This window comes from Tympanuchus pallidicinctus, unplaced genomic scaffold, assembly GCF_026119805.1.
Source record: "Tympanuchus pallidicinctus isolate F22 unplaced genomic scaffold, pur_lepc_1.0 scaffold6, whole genome shotgun sequence".
Classification (NCBI taxonomy): Eukaryota; Metazoa; Chordata; class Aves; order Galliformes; family Phasianidae; genus Tympanuchus; species Tympanuchus pallidicinctus.
Window position 1 is genome coordinate 22,527,853 of NW_026294780.1, and position 22,759 is coordinate 22,550,611.

Sequence of the window (22,759 nt, forward strand, 5' to 3'; positions counted from 1 at the left end):
TTAATCCACGCAGAAGATTTTAAATTCACTCACAAAATGAGTATTTGCTTTTCAAAAGTTCTGTGCAACCCAACTGTATAAATCGGCTTCAGGAATCGTCAGAAAAAGTACTGTCCTACTTCTGCTGCTTGGGTCTTTGCAGAAATGGACCGGTTTCATCACGTTTTGTCTTCCTTCATTGTCTTGTTCCTCTCATTTCATTGTGAAATGGTTCTCAGATTGCATTTTCGTCATTTTATGGTTTCGTTTTTGTCTCTCCTTCCCATCCACCATTGAATGTTAGACAAAAATGTATTGAACATCTAAACTAATCTGAGAGTGGAATTCTACATATGAGGAAGGCTCACTTAAATTATTATGTAAGCCAAATATTTACATACAATGCCTGGGAAATAAATTGTTGGTTCTGTATTTGCTGTAGCTACTCCGGCCTTATTGTACAATTTCTTGATAGCTCAAATACTGAACCCCCCCCTGCCCAGAATTTATCCATAGCAATTATGGTTAATACTTGAAACTATGAGATTATGTAATGACAGTGCTGCATAGTTTGTTTTTGAGGGGGGACTTAGGTAGAATGGAGGTAAATAACCAGGCAGGATAGAGAGGAGGCAGAAATGGACAACCATTTTATAGCTGCTGAATCTTACCTAAATTTAGTGCATCAACATTTCTGTGGCATAGGCAAATAGTCCTTCTGTGCTAACTAAAGCTAACATAAACAACAGATTTGAATAGCTAATACTCCCTTTTCGTGTTTGCTTTTGCAGGTCAGTCTGATTCAAGTTGCTTCTTCCCTGGTTCTCTGTCTCTTTGCTGCCATATTTTAATCCTGCTCTTTCTGTGTTATTCTGTGCCTCCATGTCAAACCAAGAGCTGTTAAAAACTTTCTTGCCTTCTGCACAGTGTGATGTTCATCCTTCTGCAGATCTCACAGCTGTGATGAGCATCACTGTCCAGACTGTTGGACCCAAATTAAATCTTGGGTACAGCAGATTTAGATGGCATGAGAGGATTTTGCTCTAGAGCAGTATTGATCTTACACCCCATTTGAACATAAAATGTCTGAGTAGCACTACTGTAAGGGGAATTTGAATAGCTCTAATTAAAGATCAGTTTCACTTCACTGTAGGAAGTGAGAGAATTTCCCTGAATAAAGCTTTTCCTGTGTTGTCTCTTTTACGTGGTCGCCATCATCCAATTCTGTAAATTTCACACTGTTGGAGTTACTTTTCTGCTGGAGAAAATATGTTGAAGTTGTTAGGATCTGACCATAGAGGCAAGAACAGTGCAGGTGAGGTAAAGAGGATGTCTTGCCAGTGCAAGACAGTGGAGAATCTGGCCGTGGATTACATATGATTGCCTTGGGTTTATGTTGCCATTTTGTGCTTATTTCATTTTGCTCTGAGCTGTCGAAGTATTTCACAGATAGTGAAATTGTTAGATTTTCTTTGGTTTCCAGTATATACAGCAATACTGAAATTTGTCCAGAATCTCTCTGCCTCTCAGAATCTGTATTAGAGCCTCTAATGGAATCAAGAAGTCCCACGCTCCTTTGTGTGTCCTCTGTAATCAGCATGCCGATCTGATTTCACTGCCTGCAAGCCTCTCTGGCTTTCTATATCTAGTTCCACTGGTACAACCACCTTGGGATGCATCTGGGTTCAATTCAGTCGTATTGTACAGTGATAAGGGATGCATGCAAGTTGATCAGAAAGTATGTGGCTAGTAAACAGCAGATTCCACCTTTCCTGAATGATTAGCTTGCTTTTTGAAGTTCTAATGATTTTAATTTGGCTTGGAGTCAGTAAGTAAGCGTATGCAAAGCCTTAGCCAAAGTACCTATTTATTTATTTAAATGTTATCAGCATATATTTCTTCAAAGAAGAATACCTATCGCTTTGTCTATGCCCTTTTTAATAAATGTATAGGTATCTGAATGTTTAACTACCAAGTCAGCCTGCTCACATTCCCTCCATTGTGTTGTGGATGGTAGCAGATAGTAGAAACAGGTTTGGTTTTTTTCCCCCCGTTAATATGGTTTATAGAGTATTCGTGACGTGTAAGAATGATGTCTGTTCTATTTCATTCTTTTTTCCATTTCAGATTTTTAGAAAGCAGCGAGGGTTGTTTTTCCTATCTTTGTTCTGTCTGTTTTCATAACATAAGTTGGTTTTTATTCCCCGAGAAAGGATATGAATAGCTTAAAGATTTATTTAAAATGTGAATAGAATTCTTCTGGACACAAATCACCCTAATTATCTGTTCATCTTCTGGACTTCACTGTTTAAAACTTGTCAAGAAAGAATAAATTTCTACTTCTTCCCTCGCGTGTTCTTTCTAGGAGAAGGACTGTCCATGTTTGTGGTTCTTTCTGATATTTGCAAAATTGCTGTTAGAATTTGAACACTACAGTAATGTAACAGAAAATAAAAACCTCCAGTTTATGTGGTACTTGTTACTGGAGGGGGAGACACTTTCAGTGGACGTGCTTTTTGTCTTCTTTGTTAAGGAGTGTTTATGTAACCTAGAGCTATGCTGAAAAAAATCATTCAAGGAGCCAGAAATGTTCCGTGACGCGGCACTTCATGTTAATTATTGCATAGAACTGTATGTAGTAGTTCAGCTTATGGCACTGTTAAGGATTCTGTCTTTAACTCTTACTGTAGAACGTAAAATGTTGTGATTACAGTTAAATACTCAAATGCGACAGAACTAAGTACCCAATTTATAAAACTGAATGTCAGTACACCGTTATTGTTGGCTTGAGTTGTTTTACATTCAAATACAACGTACTGAATGAAAGCAGAAGCTCAGGACTGGGCATCTTTCTGCGGGTGCTTGGTCCCTGATGCCCAACAACCTGGCACAGGTCCCAGCAGTGCAGTTTGCACATCGTGCAGCCGAACGGATTCGTTCAGCTTCCTCTTGTGTTCTGTCATTAAAGGGGTCCTGCCCGCCTGCAGGTTCTGCTGAGCTCTTGGCCATTAAGATGCTTTGCTCTAAGGAGTTGCACAGGCAAAAAACACTTGGAAGTTTCCTCACAGGACTTTGAATTTACCTCCAATCTTACGGGAGCTCCTTCTTTTGAACATAAGTTTGCAAACTGTTTTTGTTATTTTGATGTTGTCCTCATGGTACCTTTTATTGCTTTCTTGCCTGAAATGAACAATTCCGTCTTTTTAGATGTTTGGTTTTTTTTTTTCCCTTACAACTTTGTACACCACAATTACAGCTTTGGCTATTAGTCCTTGAAGTCCCTCTGTTGTGGCAATATCTTCTTCAATAGTGTGTCTTGGGTAGTCAGTTTTTTTTATTTATACAGGGACAAAAACATTTTCTGAATTACTTTTTCTCACATAACTTTGGGGTTGTTTTTGTTTTTTCTTTTTTTTGAACTTCATTGCTCCTGCACATGGGCTGGAGTTCTGAACTTGTAAAGTGTTATCCAGCTCTCTTTCTTGAGTCAATACCATTAATTTGTAAGCCAGGTAAGTATTAGAGTGTATTGCTTTTGTCAATATTGACTTTTCCCTGCTATTGTATTTCTCTTAGGTTAGTTAATTACGTGTACCTGAATCTCCTCTAGTCTAGACTTACTTACATGTTTTTGTGTCATTTGCAGCTTTGTCACTTCTCTGATAACCTTCTGATGGCTGGCCCATACGTAGCTACCACAGACCACTCTGATAGCGACCAGTTCCTGCCCTTCCAGCTCCCCAAACAGCAGAAATGCATTGCTTATTTCCAATGTTTGTTTTCTGTGCAAATTCTTGAGGTTCTGTCCCCAGTTATTTCATTACACCAAACACATTCCTGGAAATCCATGTGGAAATCCATATAAAATGTTCTTTTCATTTCATTCTGACGCATTAAGTATTCTATCAGATATGTGAGGTACCTTTTCATTTTACTAAAATTGTGATAAACAAATTCTGCCTGTGATCTGTGTGTCTGCTAATTGTGTTTTATTCAGTTTTGACTAAATCGTTGTCCTGAAAACATATATATGCTGGTCTAAAAGTTCCTTGAAAGATGTTAAATGTAAGTGTACTATACGCTACCATGCAGTCCTGAAGTAGTCACTTGCATAAGAATATTTTCTTATAGGCTCAAGCAACCTATTCTTAATTTCTTCTGATTTTTTTGACTGTGTGTATCCTATGTGGCTTGCTAACTTAATGCTTTTTTAATTTCTCCTTTCTATTTTTCCTTCTCCCCTCCTTTTCCTATGTCGCTGGTGGCATCTCCTCTTTTTTATGTAGAAAGAATAGGTTCGAGGTAAGTATCTTTCTAATATGTCGTCGGCAGAAACTGATGCAAGAAATTGTTTATCTTTTCAGCAACACCCTCATTTTCTTTAATTACATCTTCACCTCCTCTAATCCAAAAGACCTACTTATTCTCCCTTACCCGTCTCGGTGGTTATTGCGTGGTTTATACCTACAGCTGTTTACTTCAGAGCCCATTTCAGGTCTCTTTGTTTCGTTCTTACACAATGAATCTTATAATCTGCTTTGTTGGCTTCACAAACATAGTATTTCCATATTCTGCATAACTTTGCATTGGATTCCTATAGGTGGAATGGCTGTAGGGCACTCTAAAATTGTACAACAGGTCTATAAACTAAAGAAGTGTTATGCTTGTTTGAAGAAGACATAATATTTCATTTTCAGAATGAAAGTTCATCTTAGCACTTGAAGTGGATACATTCCCCCTTTGCTAATGGATTTAAGATTTGTTTTTGAATTTCTTATGTTAATAAGTTAATTTCTGCTGATTTAACAGGTTTTAGATGCAGGAAGACTAAAAGAATATGGTGAGCCTTACATTTTGCTGCAAGAAAAGGACGGCTTGTTTTACAAAATGGTGCAACAAGTGGGCAAGACAGAAGCAGCTTCTCTGATTGAAACAGCAAAACGGGTAATTTTATAATTATAATTCAGTTTGTCTCTGCACTTGGTTCATCACAAGTTAGCATATTCAAGGTTATAGTAGGCATTCTGCTAAACATCAGAATCTGTTGACTTAGGAAGGCTGAACCCTCATTTTCACTGATTTTTTTTAGTGCTTACACACAGGGTTCCAAATGATAGGTGTATTTATGTACCCCGAGTTGAAAGAGTGTGTTTCTTGCATCCTTGTGTACGTACTCACAGTGCTAAGTGTAAATAATATATGAGATACGCACCTGTGCTGGGCACGTGTCTTGCAAAATCTCTCTTTAAAAACATACAAAGGCTGCAGACTCCAGCATTTACTTCTCCTGTATTTTCTAAAAGGCCCAACCAGTGTTAGTGTGAGGTTCAGTACTAGTTCATTAAATTATGATCACTGGGAGTGCGATCATAGTTTTATTTCTCTTACTTCGTTCTTTTACCTTTGCTTTGTTCTGCAGATAGGATGAATGGCGCTCAATTAAGAAACAGCTGTTGAATGTTTTGTTGCCTCCTTGTTCCATGCGAGGCTCTGTGCCTGATTTACTGCTTACTATTCAAATCCTACTCTTGAGTGTAGCATTATTAATGTAATTGGGAGCATTCCTCTGGCAATCAAAGTGTTTAAGAAACATCAATGGATTAATTTTCATAATATGCCTCTGAGGTGAGGCTATATCATCTCCACTTTTCAGATGGAAAGCTAAAGCTGAGATAAGAAGATAAAAAGAAATGACCTTTGATTAAGGAACTCATTTTGACTAGCTTTTGGCGTGCTTTCTCTTTTTTTGTGATAATTCAGCACACAGGACGTCCAAAGACAGGGTGTATTTTTCGTATTGCAAATGAAATTTCAGCACTGCTGCAGCTGAGACTTGCAGTGCTTGGTCTGGGAGCAATTTGATTATCTTCACACAACTTTAAGTGTGCAAGTAAGGCACTGATATTAGGCATGTAGCATCCTAAGAGACTTTCCACACGAGAGAACAAGGTCTTATCTCTGTCCTCTATGCTTTCTTCTCCTCAAGTTGCTTGATGTGCGGATCGTAAGGGGGACACAAATTGCAAACTATTTCCTGGGGGGAAAGGAGAGCACTAGGCATGGAGCAACTGATAAAGACAGCAAACACAGTGACAGGTGTCTGCCTGCTTCCTAGTAAGAATAGCCACATTTCTGGAAAGTTGGAAAAACAAATAATTGTGCAGTCAGGGACGCTGGGTGCTCATGTATTGCAGCTGTTTCGGTGGGCATTTTGAAGCATAGGGAAGAGCTTTCCATGTCTGTGCATTCTCAGGTTTGTTGTTGGTTGTTTTTTGTTATACCAACTAAACCTCTTTCAGGATTTTTTTTTAAAGAGTTTTTAACATGAAAACTTTGCACCATATAAACCTACGCGTGGCACTGATTGCCTGAACTGAGGAAATGGCTTTTGTCAGCTGCTGCAAAGTAGCTTCTCACATTTTATTACTAAATGTAGTGGTTTAGACATGTTTTTTGTTGGTTGTTTTTCTTGCAACACATGTATGAAGATCTGAAGATTATATAAATGATGTTTAAAAGAATCAGTTCTAATTGATGAGACCAGTGTTTGTCTGGCCAGGCTTCCTGGGACTTAATCCCTGGGATGGGTAGGGGTGGCTGTCCTGATATCACCAACAGAGATTCAGCCATGTCATGCTGTCTCTCCTTCCTTCCTTGCAGCCCTCCTCAGTTGCAAAATTGCATTAAAAGATAAATCAAAATGTATAAAAATAATTGCCTGATGTTACTTGCCCATATAGTTACCACATCAATGTTACGTGATTTTATACAGGAAGGGAAGAGATCCAGGAACCGGTCTCTGCTGAAATGTGGTTTGATGAAAAAGTTTGCTAACTCCCAGGCTAGAAGGCAGATACAAGCTTCTGCATCTGCCAAGAATGCAAAGCACGGTGCTTATCCACACTCAGCCCAAAAAATGGGAATCGAGAGACTATATCTCCAGTCAGCAGCTACCCAGAAGCACAGTTACAGTTCTTTCTGTTTAAAGGACTTGGGCATTAATTCAAGGTTTTTGTTATTGCTGTCCCTTGTGTTTCATGCATGCTTTCAGAGAAGTTGCTTAGTAAGAAGAGCTGATTCTGGGGGCCGTTCATTTTGCACACGTGTGTCGGTTGCACGTATTGCTGCTGGTCTCATACCTTCTTTTGTGGTTACCAAGAACTGTTTTTATGAAGAATTGCTTTTTGCTGTTGTTGAAGAACAGCACACTGCACATAAAAGGAAATGGTAATATAGCACATACACGTACTTTTCAAAAGGTGTTACAGTGAGTTGCTAAGTGAAATGGTTTGGAATGTGGCCATGCTTTGACAGTGATCATTTGATTTATTGTGCTTTGGACCCAAATCTTGAGCAGAGCAAATTAGTACCAAGAGCTTTTCTTCCAGTAAGGTGAGATTTTCAATCAGTTTTCTGGAAGAGTATGGCTCTTGCGTATATTCCTTAGGTGTGAACAAAGAGGGATTACGGACCTTACGTTGGAAGACTTAACTTGGGACATCTCTGAAAGAACCACGATATTCTGGGAATAAAAAGAAAAAAAAAAAAAGACACACATTGGTTATCTTAGCTAAGCATTGAAAGATTAAACTATTCAGGATCACCATGCCTGCTGAAAACTTAGTTCAAGCTTCTCAGTGGACCCAGGCTTGCTCCCTGTTTGTCTCTTTTGGTCACCCCATATCCCGTATTTTTGTGCAAGTGTGAAGGAATGCAGTGCAGGCAAAGCTCAGATGGAGGCTGCAGTCTGCGAGCCTGACTGCAGTGGAGTTGGCATCATTTGTCTTTGTTCAGTTTGCAAGAAGCTTACTAGGAGAAAATCCCGTGGGAAGGTAAGAAATGAAATAGTTAGAAGAATTTTTTTTTTAAGTGTGTTCAGTGTTTTAGATTACAAAAAAAATAGATAGCCTCAGAGTGTTCCCCATGCTGTCGTCGGCGCTCAGAGAAGCTTTTCCACAAGAGTAGGACTGTTCTTCTGTCAATCAGTTTTTGAGTACTTTGAGGGAAGAGTGAGGGTGATTTTATTTTAGAGCTATGACGGATGCGTAAATATTAAAAGAGGAGTTATCTCACCTCCACGATTACTCATCAGAGGGTTGCAGCTCTGTTGGCTGTAGAAGAAGCTTGTGTAAAGACTTGGGCATTTAGTATCTTGAGGGATTGGGCTCAGGGGAAGAATCACAATGAGACAGTTGAAAAGCAGCTGCCATTTCATTAGGTCTCTAGTAATGTGCCAAGGTTTTCTATTAACTTTGAAAAAAATTCACGCTCAGAAGCTCCATTTAAAAGGTATGCCAGAGTTTTGTGTTTCTAACCAGGAACAGGATGGGAGCGCAGCGCTGGGGCTGCAGGCTCTGCACTGTGTGTGTGGCTCCTGATTAACTCTCTGCTGCTGAATCCGATCGGGGCTGGTTACTGAGGAATGCCTCTTAGCAGCCTCCCAGTTGGTTCGATTAAAGCCTTAATATTCTCTGCAAAGAGATATTGTCTGAAGATATGTATATCCTGCGTTGGTGTGCGGACACAAAAGACGACAGTGGTACTTACAGGGATGTTTCCATAGAGCGACTATTCCCCTTTTATACCCCGTGTCTTATACATGCATTCATATATCCGAAAGGGACGTTATTATCAAACAAACCAAACTTTGCTGACAACACTCTGAAACGTAAATTGGAGAAATATTTCATAAGCTGTAGTCGGGGCAGTATTGACTACGAGACCTAACTCGTGACACGTGTCAGGTTCAGAGAGATAGTGCATTTTCTGTTTTTGAAGACTCAAACAAAACTTTTCACATTTTTCTTTGAAAAAAAATGCATTTGAAGTCCTTTTTCACCCAAACACATTTTTAGATAAGAGCACACAAGTCTTGACATTATTTCATTTTGTTATGCGCATCTGTCAAGGAACAGAGATATGATACAGCTACTAAAAACTGATGATTGTGGAACAGTGAAACTTGACAGCATTTCATTTCCTTTATGTTCTGATTATACATTTATCAGGAAACCTGTATCTCTTCTAGTTCAGCTAGAAATTGGTAGAATTCAAGAACTCAAAGGCTTGGCAAAGAACCGTCCTATTATTTGGTATCATCTTACATTTTAGAGAAGTTGCTTGGTTGAGTCATTGTTAAAGCTTTTGCTTCTTCTTTCATTATTGTGGTTTGCTATCCAGAGATCACATTTCTATAGGCCCTATAACTGCTCTGCAGCACAAATTAAACGCTGGGATATTTCATACATATACCTCGACGTTTCAATGGTTGTCAATCACAGTTTGTAAAATACAGGGATTACAACCTGATATTAACATCCAAATCCATTGTGTTCATTTTATGTGTGAAAATGAGAAACCCTTGTGCAGACGCAAGATTTCACAGCTTCTTTGTCATCCTGTTTTTAATTTATCTCCGTGTTTTGAGCTAGTAAAATGATTTTACTTATCAATTTAATGCGAAGTGATAATATATATCTGTTTATCTGAATCACCAGAATTTGAGCAGACCTACAGGTTGTGTGGGGTTTTTCTCAGACTTTGTTACAATCTAAGATCATCGATAATTTTAGTAATTGTCCAGTGCCGTAGAACCACTGAGTGGCCTGGGTTGAAAAGGACCACGATGATCATCCAGTTTCAACCCCCCTGCTGTGTGCAGGGTCACAACCACCATACCAGGCTGCCCAGAGCCACATCCAGCCTGGCCTTGAATGCCTTCAGGGATGGGGCATCCACAGCCTCCTTGGACAACCTGAAATCCCTCTTTGGATTCTTCAGGGTCACGCATTTCTTTGTTCTCTGTGTACCTCTAGAATTGTATTTTAAACTAAAAGGCGTTTAATGTAAAATGACATACGGAATCTGATATTTTCCCTAGGTTTACTTCAGTAAGAATTACCCAGAAGTTGTTCAGAATGGTCAGCTTGCCACAGACTCCTCGCTGGATCCTTCCTCAGGATTATGCGTAACTGAAACTGCACTGTGATTCCTCATGACCACAGTTTTTTTCCACTGAATATAAACCTGAGAGCATCCAAACCATCGATGTTCACGAGTGTGAACGGGAGAGGAAAAAGAGGGGGCGATTCTTTGCACTGGACATCCTTTTATTTAATACTGAGAAGAAGAGTTTTACTATCCCTGTTTCTTTGATTTCAGTGCAATATTTTTTTTTTTCCTTTCCAACTAATTATTTTTGTATTGCTAAGGAAATTAGGCAGACTCAGTTCTTATTTGAAAGTTATGTGTCTGTTATTTAAACAGGTGCAGGACACCTAACAGGTCTAGGGTGCATCTTTGGAATTTATTGAAGAAAGATTGGAGTGTGTCCCTTTTCTCAGTTGGAGATACTTTGAGAGCAAACAAAGCCAAATGTTTTTTTAGTGTCACCGTACCCCCACAGCTGTGCCTAAACAGCAGGTTTGGTTGTGTACAACTTAGCTTCTAACACAGGTGTTTCTCTACCTGTCACAGGTAGCTATGCAGGTGGTAGAAAAAAAAACAAAAAGAATTAAAAGCCAAAAACACTTTCTTTTTTGATAGCAAAAAGTACTATATACTTAGATTTTTTTTATAATTCAAGTAATGCTGTTCAAGATGAATGTAAATGTAAGTTTTATTTTGCTGAAATCCAGATGCTGAAAAATCAGTCTCAGTCTTCTCTACTTTAGAAGAGAACATTTGCACTGAAGAAATATTTAAATAATTTAACACACATTCCTCTTTTTATCCAGGTTATCAGAGAAAAAAAAAAAGTATTAAAATAACTTGAGGAAATCTTTGAATGACATGTCATTATACCTAAATACCACGTAGTACAAAGTTATCTTCAACACACCACATTGAAATGTATACGTTATTTGCATTTATTGTGCCTTAATATTTGTGCCTTCAAGCCAAAGCTGTAACTGCAGGGTACACAACAAATTCATTAAATATATGTTAAAAATATTTAGCCTTAATATATTTAAAGTTTTGCATCAAGGATTCTGTTGAACTTGTGCTGTTTGAAGTTACCATACTGCTGGAATAGGTAGGGAAGTGCAACCCGTATGTTTGAATGGCTGTTGCTGGTACTGAGGAGATTGCAGTGAGATTCTGTATTTGTACACCATGTCCTGATTCAGCAAAGCACTTCAGTGTAAAGGCACTATTCTTGTGGTTTAAAAAGTCAGGCAAGTGCTCTTCTGCTGCAGAGCTTTTTTGTCTTCAGTGAGATACCTACCCTTTGAGGTCCAGTACAGAATAAATCTATTCCAATTATTGTCTGAAGGGACAGAAGGCACTGAAAAACAACAGGTCTCTTCAGGACACAGAGAACACTGTGCTTTTTAGAAAAAGAAAAATAGTAAAAAAAGATGCTTGCTATTACCTTGGCAAGCTAAATATTGCTCACCCAATGTTCCCCCAACAGTCGAAAATTAAGGCGAACACAAATGTTTCTCATTTCAAGCCATTTTACCAGCAAGTAAGTTGCTGACATACAACATTGTTGTTTGTATTGTTGTTGAGAAGCAATCTGAGGCCAAAGCCTGTGCCTGAAGACAGGGGCTCATCCAGGAGGGCTTTGTCCTGTGCAGAAGTTGGTGGTGAGAGGCAAAACCTTCTTTCCCTGCTGCCTGCGCCCCCACCAATTGGCTTCTCTGGTGGATGGGAGGAAAAGACACGTGCTGGGTGTTGGATTTGCTGGCAGCATCCTCCTGTTAGCAGGAAGGTACGCAACGAAGCGCTCTTGCCCTTAGCTTTCTTTTGGCAGTCTCTAACACTTCTGTGGGGCGTCGCTCACTATTGCAAGTGTCTCTGAGATAAGTGGAACTGAACTTCACGTGGGTCTTGTCCTTTGTCTGGTGCTAAGTCCAAGGCAGTCAGGGATGACTACGTGTCCCCTGGCACAGATTGGCTCATGTAAGCAGCAAGCTCATAGCTAATCCTTCTCAGAGCGCACCAGCCACAGCCTCTTTTCTGGATCGCCTTGCCCCCTATGTACCTAGCACACAAAACACTAACCTGTTTTCTTTTGTTTCTTTTCAATTCAAGTGGTCTCAAATAAGGATAGGGCTATTCTGCAGCTCAGCAGAATGTATTGCAGAGCTATGTGAAGATGTAGAGAAGTGTTTGAGGATGTAAAGTCACATGGGATAATGCTGGGGGATTGTATAGCATGGAGAAAGCTCAGCCTTGCATGGTCTTTCTTGTCTGTAACTGCCTTTTGGAAGCGGTCCATGGCATAAACCATGTCCAAGCTCTGCTCAGCCTTTATCATAGAGAGATCCAGCTGGAGTGCTCCAAAACAGAGCCAGAGTGAGCTGATTGTGACAGTGCAGACAGCTAACAGGGACTGGAGCTTGAGCTCATGCGTTTCCCTTTTTTATTCAGTAGTTTGGGCAGATGCACAGGGTCTACCCATGCTTTGCAATATTGAATTATTTTGATTTCTAAATAGTTCATACAAGAAAATAAGTGTGATGTATAATACGCTAAGACTTTTAAATGCTCTGAGAGAACGTGATGTTTTCAAGGCTATATATTTTGTTCATATTTTTTTAAAACAGAATTCAAGGAGATAGATAAACTGAGGGTATAATTACAGTTTTAGTTCATTTCAGCTCTGAAATGAAACTGTGGTAAGTTGTATTTCAGTGCTGAGCTCCAAGACGCCGACTGCAGCCCACTCACTGGTATGAGACCCTGACAAATTCAGCTCTCACTCTATAAGGCAGAGTTAATTTGATCCTGCAGATTTTTGAACGTGCACAAAAATGCTAGGTATCTGAAAATGCTGATCCTGCTTCTTCACAGGTTTTGACAGGACATTACTAGCTGTAGGTATAAAAAATCAAATATTTAAAGAATCGCACTTGAAAACCATACATTTCTGAATAGATCAGCAGATAGTGAGCCATTTGTGCCTGCCGTTGCCATGATATCCACCTTTTTAGTTTAAAGTAACAAACATATTTCAGTCAGGAAGTTGTTTCTTATAGATTCTTTTGTTGCTTGTTGTTGAGAGTTGTTGTGAGTAGTTTAGGTGACTGTTGGTTAAGATGGACACACCTATTTAATTTTAGGTGGGTGACAAAGTGCATCGTGCCTGAAACTCGAGGATGAGAGAGGCCTTCCTTTGTTGAACGTTATGGTCTGTTGTATGTACAAATTATCTCTCCAGTGAGGTGTTTTGTGTTTCCTTCTAAAGAAAAGTTCAAATAGTTCTAAATTTCCACTTTGAAAATGTTCGTGCTTTGTTTGGAGAATAGTAAAGCTGCTTCTTTCAAGCTACATTCCTTCATGGGGATCTTGGAAAAAGAACTCAGTCTTCAACATTATGAAAGCCTTTAAAATATTTCTTCACCATAAGGTGCCTTAAAGTATTCCAGAGTCTAATAGACAATTCTGTGCAGAAATACTGCACTGCAACAATTGTGGGACTGTTGTTTGGTTCAAAAGTCTGGGAACAGCCTCTACTTGAGATCGAAAGAACTGTTCCTCAAACGTTCATTTTGGTATCTCTTTGCTTTACCTGTCTGTGAAAGACCACTGGGAGAGTCAAAGCCAACATGGTTCTCAATAATAGGTTATTTCTGATTTTGCTTAGGTTAAGGGCAAAATTCTGCTCCGTGAGTTGAACCACAGTTCACTTGCCAGATAGTTTTAGTCTTCTGTGATATCACTCATGCTCCTCTTTGGGAGAGGGAGGACCTCCTTCTGACCAAGATCAGCTTGACAAAGCGATATTGACAGTTTCTTTTAACCTTCCCAGTACACATTTGGAAGTAAGGTGAAGGAAAGAACAAGGAGACAGAAGGTCTAAATCGTACTGAAATTTCAGTGAAAATGCTGCTTTCTGTGTTAATCCGACCCTTCCAGATGTCTCACCTTGAAGTTTGAGGGGGAAAGGGGAAGAAAAAGATACTGACATCACTTACATCCTGTAATGATGATGAGCTTCTGACACATCAGCAGAATGTGGCTTTCTGTATGTTTCACATTGTATAACATCGCACTGCTTTTCCATCATTTTAACTCCGTTTCTGTTTTGTTTTGGTTTTTACATTTGTGTAACAATTTGATTCTGTTATTTCTGTGGAATGATTTCTTTTGTCGACATCCACGACAGCTTCTGTCGTACAATAAAATGTGTTTCTCAGAAGCGTGCCGAATTCTGTCATCATTGTGAATGTATGGGTGAAGGCAGAAATGCAGGGCTGAGCACGGCACAGGACGTGCCTGAAGGCTCCAAACAACTCTTTGTAGCATTGCCAACTCCAAGGGCTGAAAATCCTCCATTATGAGGATAACAGAATGCTACATCTCAGCTCATTTTTACCATTCTTCTGCTGTCTGAGATCTCCCAGGTCACATTTTCAAGCTTTTTGCCTCAATGGCAGGAACTAAAAAGTAATTCAGATAGATTTCCAAAAATCATTATATGACTTGAAGGCAGAACCACTGCAGCTGCAAATGTACGGATCAGATATGGTCTCTGCCTCGAACAGCTCACAAGCTAAATGGACTGGATAAAGCTAATGGACACAGAAAGAGTGGATTAGCAGCAAAACTCCAAAATCTGGTGTCGTCTCTCAATCCTGTACTTTTCTCTGATGAGTTTGTTACTTAATTCAACAAGACCCTGAAACTGCTCATTTCTGAAAACTGCTCGAAGTTTCTCCCTGTCTGCCGACTTTCTCAAGCAGTTAAATCTGTGGTTTGGGGTATGAGTTTTTAGTACAAGTTGGAGTATGCATTTATCACTCATCTCCGAGGTTAGCAACTTCTAGAACTGATAAAATGGAAATGGTCACCTGTCCTTTTATAAAAGGATGCTGGAGCATGTGTTCAAAATTCATGTTTCTACCAAAAGTCTGCAGTGCAGCTATCTTAACTTGATATATAAGTGAGTTTATCTTAGCTTGTCCCAGCACAGCAGATGCTTGTGGTACGTACAGTAAACCAGAGCATGTGCTTACCAAATTCTTGTGCTGCTGTTGTTGACGTAACGTTGTCGAGATGAGGTAGAACTGTGTCATCTGCCTGAAAGACAGCTGCTGGTAAATAGCAAAATCAAAGTTTTATGAACTTGACCACAGAAGATGCACAAATATCACCAACTCAGTGGATCAAGCTGTTTCACGGATGGTGAGCAATATAATGTATAAAAACATTAGGCCACATTCTGACATCGGAAATCAGATTTCTGCTGCTTCACATCATAGAATGAATCATGTCATAGAATGGCCTGGGTTGAAAAGGATCACGATGATCATCTAATTTCAACCCCCCCTGCTGTGTGCAGGTCGCCAGCCACCAGGCCAGGCTGCCCAGAGCCACATCCAGCCTGGCCTTGGATGATTCCAGGGATGGGATCCACAGCCTCCTTGGGCAACCTGTTCCAGTGTGTCACCACCCTCTGCGTGAAAAACTTCCTCCTAATATCCAAACTAATTTTCCCTTGTCTTAGTTTAAGACCGTTCCCCCTTGTCCTATCACTATCCATATAGTTTTGCATATATGTTTGTCCATTCTGAGATACAGAGTTCCCTCTGGGCCTTGGTGACAGATCCAACGCTCAGAAGTACAACAGCCCTGAGCAAAAAACAGGAGGTAGCCCCAGTGGCACTCAGGAGCCACTTGGATCACACTCTGTGTCCTTCACGTGCTGCTGAGCCAACAGCTGCGTGAGAGCCGCTGTCCCTCTCTCCTGGTAGAATACCCGGGTTATTCAAGTACAGACTCAGGAATCAGGAAATGGGGACTGCAGGCTTTGTTTGGCCTGAGCCTCCTGGGTCCTTCAGGCTTCTGCATCTCCAAAGCATAATCCTCAGGGTGGTTTTGGTAGGGATATTCACCAGAATTAAATGAAGTGTGTCAGTAACACGGCAGTTCAGGGGGCAGAGAGAATGGACAAAAGCTGGGGCTGGATGTAGGGGGTAATGTTTCTTCCGAAAAAAGGAAATCCCAGGTTGTATTTCCAGTTCCAGGGAGCGTTTCTGCATTTTATTCCGTGACTATTTGTAGAAATTGCATAAGCACCCGGAGGAGCTGGGGATTCTGCTCCAGAGCCCCCGTTCTGTACTGGGGGTCTCACCATGCGGCAGGAACAGCTTGCTCTCACCACCCACCAGGCCGCGGCTCCAGCTCTGGTGGCTCACAGCCTCTTATTTCAGAGTTGGTGCTTGAGGAGTTTGGCTGTTCCACAAAAGGAATCACTCTTCTTCTGCCTCCCCAAGGACACTCTTGCCCTCAGCTCGGTGTCTACCAAGTGGATGTCTGCTCTGGACAGGCTGCTTGCTGTACCCACCGATTCCTGCCGCAGCTGCTCCTTATGCAACTTCCAACTGTGAGTCTCCCTGTAGACCAGGGTTGTCTTTATTAATCAATAAAGTTCTTAGCAAAAGAGCTCTTCTAACTGAAGTCTATGCACTGACTGTACCCAGAGAATAACCTGCCAGTTTACAAGGTCTAAATGGCAGCACTGCAGCCAAGTACATGTATATCACTTAAGCACTCTCACATACGGATTTGATGTCTGAGATATGGCTGAGATATGGATCATGTCAAGACACATGAGGCTTACAAAGGCAGTGTGGCTTTTGGAGGGTTTCTTAGAGTTGCTATGGGAAATTAAGGGAGAGAGCAATGAAAAATTGATCCTTTTGTTTAATTCCAGAAAGTTTTGTATCTTGTTCGGTCACAGATAGCAAATGAAGTAGGGACTTATTTGTCCCTGAAGAAAGCAAGTCTTGCTGGTGTTCTCACCAACTGACATTCTTCTCAGAGCTCTGTATTTTGCAGAAAAGCACCATAATTACCTTTTTTAGCATTAAATTGAATTGGATGGGAAACACAGCCTAAGAATTATTAGTCAAAGTTTCACTGTCAACAAGAGCTCGCTCTTGAAAATTACAAGCCCAGATTTTCTTTTTAGCATAAATGCCAGGCATGAACAGGGTGAGTGAGCGCCGTACAGCTTTCCTTTGGAAACATTGCCAGGATAGCAAAAAAGAGGATTTCTCCCCCACCTCCCTGCCAGACCGAGAGATTAGCTAGATTTTTGTTTGTTCTGTACTGGCAAGAAGGCCACGTTGTACCACGAGTATGGAGCACTGTGCGCTTTGGTTGATTTAACATGTATGCACTTTTGCAGAGTAGTGATTTCCTCAAGCAGAGTTATGCAAGTAATTCACCGTGAGGCATTCATGCAGTGATTAAGTAAATGCCTCTTCCCACAACCAGGTCATCTCCTGACAATCATTGCTTTTTTCTTTTTTTGCTTTTTTTTCTTTTTTTCCCAGTTACTCAACAAATCCTTTTGCAATTACTTTTAAGCATTCTGTGTAGAGAGTGAATTTATGCACGTGGTTAATGCTTACTGCTGTTTGAGTAATATTCATAATAGATCAGAGAAGCTGCACGGTGTTGTCTCTGCGTCAGTGGGTGTAAATGTCCATACCTGTGAATTTAAAACTCTGTTTTCGTTTGTTTTTGGGCATGCACGTGTGTGTTCCTTTCTGCGCATATTCATGTCGGTAAAGCTAGCTGTACTTGAATGGCATGTCACGTCATGCAGGCACAGCAGCACAGCAGGGAAGCGAATCTGCATTTTTTACATAGTTTCATGGAAAAGTCTCTGCTTCCATTCCTGGCAGCAAACGACAGAGATGATCACAGCCTCCAGAGAACGTGAAGGCACTCTGACACTGGCACACAGAGCATGCCTGTCATCTATGGAACAGGGCTTGTTTGGGAAGCACGGGGCTTTGAAGGATCCCCTCTGCACTGCATGTACCCGCATCGGTCCTTAGACACCTGTGTGCCTCTGATGTAAAAAAGCTGTGCACAGCCCATTCCCGTCACCGAAAATGAAAAGTTAAAGGCTTGGCGCTGCTGGTGAGCGGGTGCAGATGGCTGCCCTGCTGTAGGCCTGGCTGCCCGGCTGAGGCATGCTGCCTTCAGTGGTATCCTCACCAGTGTGTGTACCAAGGTGAGCCCGCTGCCAGCTGTAGGGCTCATCTGGAGGGAGCAGGAGCCCCTAAATGAGAGACATTGCTGAGGACAGCTCTGAGGGCATAAGGGAGCCGTGGGGCAGCAGGCCCAGGCTGAGCACCGAGGTGACAGCTTTGTGCCATGAGGAAGGTGCAGCAGCCGCACTTCTTACCTGGACCTCTAATGGGCCGGTTAATTGGCTAATGGGGATTCCTGAGCTGCAGCGTAATGGATGCGAGTGCAGCGATTACTTAACAGAGAGACGTGTAGATCTCGGGGAGATGGCTTTGCTGGGTTGCCAGCAGTAATGGCAACAAACCAGTTGGAGCTGCTGATGCTGTTGTCACGGCTTTACCAGAAAGGCTGCTTTTCCCTCCAGCTTTTTTTTTTTTCCTTCTCAAGAGGCGATGAGCCTTTCCCTGGAACTGCTATTGAGGCAAACTTCTATCACGTATTAATATGCGTAATGTGCTGCTTTGTGGCTGCTTGCTGGGCAGAGCTGCCAGGCTCACACAACGCTCGGGCTCTGTTACTGTAACTGTGGCTACTGTTGTTGGTAGCTGTTCTGGGCTTTCATTTGCCCATCCTGAGGGGACTGTAATAAAGACTGACCCCTGCTGTTAAATTGTTTGCATAATTCCTTCCTTTATTTTCCTTTTTTTCTTTTTTCTTTTACTTTCTTTCTTTTTCTTTTTTTTTTCTTGACTGAGAAAGTTGATCTTACACTGGGAGAAATACCAGCCCTGTGAAAGTTTTGACACCTAATCATATCATAGCTGAAGGAGGCATGCAGCTTCCTTAAAGCTGTGTGTTCCTCGTCTCTAATCCATCGCCTTGAAGTTTAGGGAAGAGATGGGTTTCCCACTTTGATTTATCTGGACTGTGCTTAATCCTGAATTTTGGAGAGGAGTTGATTTATTGTCCAGCATCAGGGAGGGGACATTAATTCCCCGCCTGCCACCCAGCATGGCTACTTGGAAAGAAGAAAGACTCCTCTGCTGTAGGTAGGATCAAAACCCATGCGAATAAGCTGAATTGAAGTGCATGTGTCCAGGCAGCTCTTCTGGAAAACTCAACTCTTCTTCCACTTAACCCTGCTGTTGCCTGCAAACTCTAGAAATACCTTACTTTTTACCCTGGAGCTTACATGGGTGTGGAGAGCCATACTTTGTAACTCCGGAGCAGACAAGACTGGGCTGTGTGGTGCCTTAATCTCACCTAAACCTCTCTGACATGGAGAAACCATGGAGAAACTTCATGGTGGGGTTCGGTGGGCACCAGTAGCCTCGCTTAGAGCCTCTCCATGCAAAGCAGTGTCTTTTCCATCTGTGTGGACACACACAGGTGCACACCTGCAAAGCGAAGGGAAAGGGGAGAAGGAGAGTCCCCAAACCTTCACACAGCCTGGGGCAGAGGAAGCACTCAGCCTGTGAACCTGGCCCTCTCTGGGCTGAAGGACTTTGAGCCCGTATTTACTGCCTCTTGTCATCAGGGTGACGGGTGCCCTGGGTGCCTGGGAACGAAGACATTCCCCACTTGGATGCCTTTACTGAACACCTTTCCTAGAAACATGGTGCAAAAGAGAGAAGAGCAAGCTGGAGGCCATGTGCACTAATCCAGGCGGCAAAGTGTGTGGCTGTGCCTGCAGTGAGCAAACAGGAGTCTTTGGGTAGCAAAAGTCGGGGGAGTGAGGAGTGAGCCCAGGCCTTCCCACTCCCTGCTGACTGACCTCAATACAAGGTTTCAGAGTCAAGCGCACGCTCCCTCACGCTCCCCCCCTCCCTCCCGGCCTCATGAGTCTTTAAATTCCTTGCTGCAGAGTGGAGCAGTTTCAAAGCGGGGGTGGAGGATCCTCCACCCCAGGTAGCCTCCAGCATGGCGGTTAGGGCACTCTCATGGGATGTGGGAGACATGGCTTTGAACCCCTCGGGCTGAGGCGGGAAAGGAACCCAGGCCTCCCACTTCCTCAGCATATACTTTGAATACCGAGGCATTATATAATAAAAGCTATCACCACCTTTTCTTCTTCCTGCTTTGTTTTTAAAAGACTGATCTGTGTGGAGTCTTTTGAAAGAAAGGGCGTAGGTACCAATCTCCAGGAGAAGATTTCAGACAATAGATCCCAAGCAGACAGGATTGCCTCACTCCAGCCTCAAGGAGCTTTTAGCGCAAGAGAGAATTGCAGATACACCCCTGTCCTCCACTTTTCCTCGTGCTTGAATGTAAGCAGCTGCCTGCTCCCTTCAGGAAGCTCCCACTTTACACTGCCAGCTCCTTTCGGTTCAACACCAAAGCAACCAATCTCCACCACGAACTACGCGGGGAGACTGGGTGCAGCTCACAAACTGCTGGTGGTGAGGGACCTACGAATCAGGAACTGTGTCTAAACGTCTCCTGAACCTAAGCCTACTTTCTCTAGTTAGTCCAGGTTGTCAAATCCAGACAAAACTACTTGCCCTTGGAGAAAATGCTGAGGATGGAAGCTAGATCAAATAGGATGCACAAGCAGGTGAGAAAATTTTAAACTCTTTCGGAGTAAAATGAACCTCTGAAAGGAGTCTTAATAATTGCACCCTATGAAGACTTAATTGAAACATTCAGTCTGGGTAATCAGTTCTGATGTAGCTCTTTTGCTGTAAAAGCCCAGACAGTCAGTCCCAGATGTCTCTTTGATGCAAAGTCACACAAAGATTCAAGTTTCCATTGCTCTGATCAAGCAAAATGTCCGCTGTCCTAACTGAAGGGGGAAGCTGTTTCTGCTTCCCGGAGCATGAATTTGTTGCACATGGTGCCTATCAATCAATCAAGCTCAAATTTGCATCAAGTCTTCTCACTTGCACTCGGTGAGATTATACAAATTAAGTTTAAACCTTGAAAAATCTGTATGTAACCTGTTTTTAAAACACTCAATCTATGGAAATCTATTGTTTCCCCCTCATTTTCTAGGCAGAAACCTTACTCTAGAGAGGATGGGGCCAGCTCAGCAGTTGAGTCTTCATGAAAGATTGAAGTCTTTGGCTTATTGCAGCAGATACTGTAAATCAAAGGAGATCAGGCAACCAGAATAAAGAAAGGATGTCACTGTCCTTGCCACAATTCTGCCAAGAGAGGTCCCCAAAGCAGGGACAAAGACCCCCCTGGAGCCCCTTCGTTCATATTCTCATTATTATTATTGTCAGTGGACTGATCGTCTGCATCTGGTGAGGTTCATTTTCAGCCACTGGTTCCTGTCACTTTTCCCTGTAAGCATTTTTCAGTGTTGATTGCTTCTATGTGAGGGAGACCAGCTCTTGTAGGGGAAAATGAGGTTTCCTCCGTTCTTGGAGACAGCTAAGAAAGCTGAAAAGCATTAAATAGATTTTTCCCAGAATATCCTGAAAGGCTATTGTACGTTTGAGGAAGTCCAACTGCAGTAGAAGTGGCTGATTACCCTGGACATGGACTGACTGCCCAGATATGATAGTGCATGGACCCTGGCGTAGTTTTTGCCAGGTGTTGTGATGAGCTGCTTCTCTGATACCATCAGAAGATGCTCATCACCATGAAATAAAAGAAAGGAGGTATTACAGAGGATCGTTTCAATATCTGACATTCTAACACTTGGATAATTGTATTTGTTCATTAAGATAAGGATCATCATTCAGCTTCTCCTACGTTTAGGTCAGCCTTCCAGCACATTTGCATTTGCAAGGGAGAGCTGCTGTAATGATGGAGAATGAAACTGCCACACATTGCATCATGACTTCTGTGTTAATATCACTTACACATGATAAAATGCAAATAGTATTGACAGTCAGCACACAATCATGCTTAATCCCTTAAGCCCACACACATACATGTGTTAAAAGTGATCATCTCCCCAGCAGTAAACACAACACATATCAGTGCCTCACTCTGTCCTCCTGAGAACATTCATTCTGCCTCAATTCAAAGAGGGTTCAGTTCTGTCCCTCAGCCAAGCATGTGGGCTGCAAGTGGCTCAAAAGGGATATCCTTGTTGCAGGTACCCTCATTGACTGCTGCTCACAGAAATATGATGGTGCCATGAGACTTATTGTAAGCACTCACGTGTTGAAGAGGCCCGTGTTCCATACAGGCATTCAGAGAGCAAGTTGCAGTTCACTCTTCTTCTTCTACAAGTTCACTCTTATTCTCTTCTATTCTCAGTTCACTCTTATTCTGCACTTTGGTTATCAAAAGATCCCTTTGTGGGTGCTCAGAATTTATTTGGAAATGAGTGTATCAGCTAAATAGTAGCTAGCATCAAGGCTCAAACTTTTCTTCATTTGGGATTCATACCGATAGAAGGATATTGACATTCCATTTACACCTTTCATTTACACTCTTTGGGTGTAAACTAACTAGCCTTAGTTCAGGACTGCTGAAGTCTTCACTCTGGAAATTTCCTATTTTTCAGTGCTAATGGCAAAGCACTGCCTTGGGTTTTAAAGATTGGACAAAATGCAACAGCCACTCAGCAGCTGTAAGGAGATACTAAGAAGTTGTGTCAGAAGTGGTCCTTGGAGTGGCAGCCACTGGTGAGGAAACCCTGGCATGAGGTTGGACAGGTCAGGGTCTTCCACAGGCACTTTCCTCCTTTGACTAATAGGCCCTTCTTTCAAGAGGGCTGCTTCACAAAGAGTGTATAACTTAGCTTCGTGATGCCTACCAGATGAATCTCACCATGCAGCCAAACACTTTTAGCATCCAAAGACTGCTTGACAGGGGAGGGACGTGTTCCAGTGTCTCACTAGCCAAGCCTAATGGTTGCAGTGCTGTTCAGGGAGTGCCCAGCACT

At 41.9% G+C, this 22,759-nt stretch overlaps 1 protein-coding gene across 6 annotated transcripts in view; it reads left to right on the forward strand.

The window, feature by feature from the left end:
• Window positions 1–22,759, forward strand: part of ABCC4 (ATP binding cassette subfamily C member 4) — a 1,253,378-nt gene that overhangs the window by 139,046 nt on the left and 1,091,573 nt on the right. For 4 of the 6 annotated variants that reach the window (XM_052705824.1, XM_052705822.1, XM_052705823.1 and 1 more), the window contains 2 exons: window positions 4,789–4,923; window positions 9,860–14,128. In XM_052705824.1, coding sequence (XP_052561784.1) covers window positions 4,789–4,923; window positions 9,860–9,967 — 243 coding nt within the window. In that variant the 3' untranslated portion in view covers window positions 9,968–14,128. Of the gene's footprint in view, window positions 1–4,788; window positions 4,924–9,859; window positions 14,129–22,759 lie in introns of those variants that run through there. The other 2 variants (XR_008211683.1, XR_008211684.1) reach the window with 1 other exon arrangement.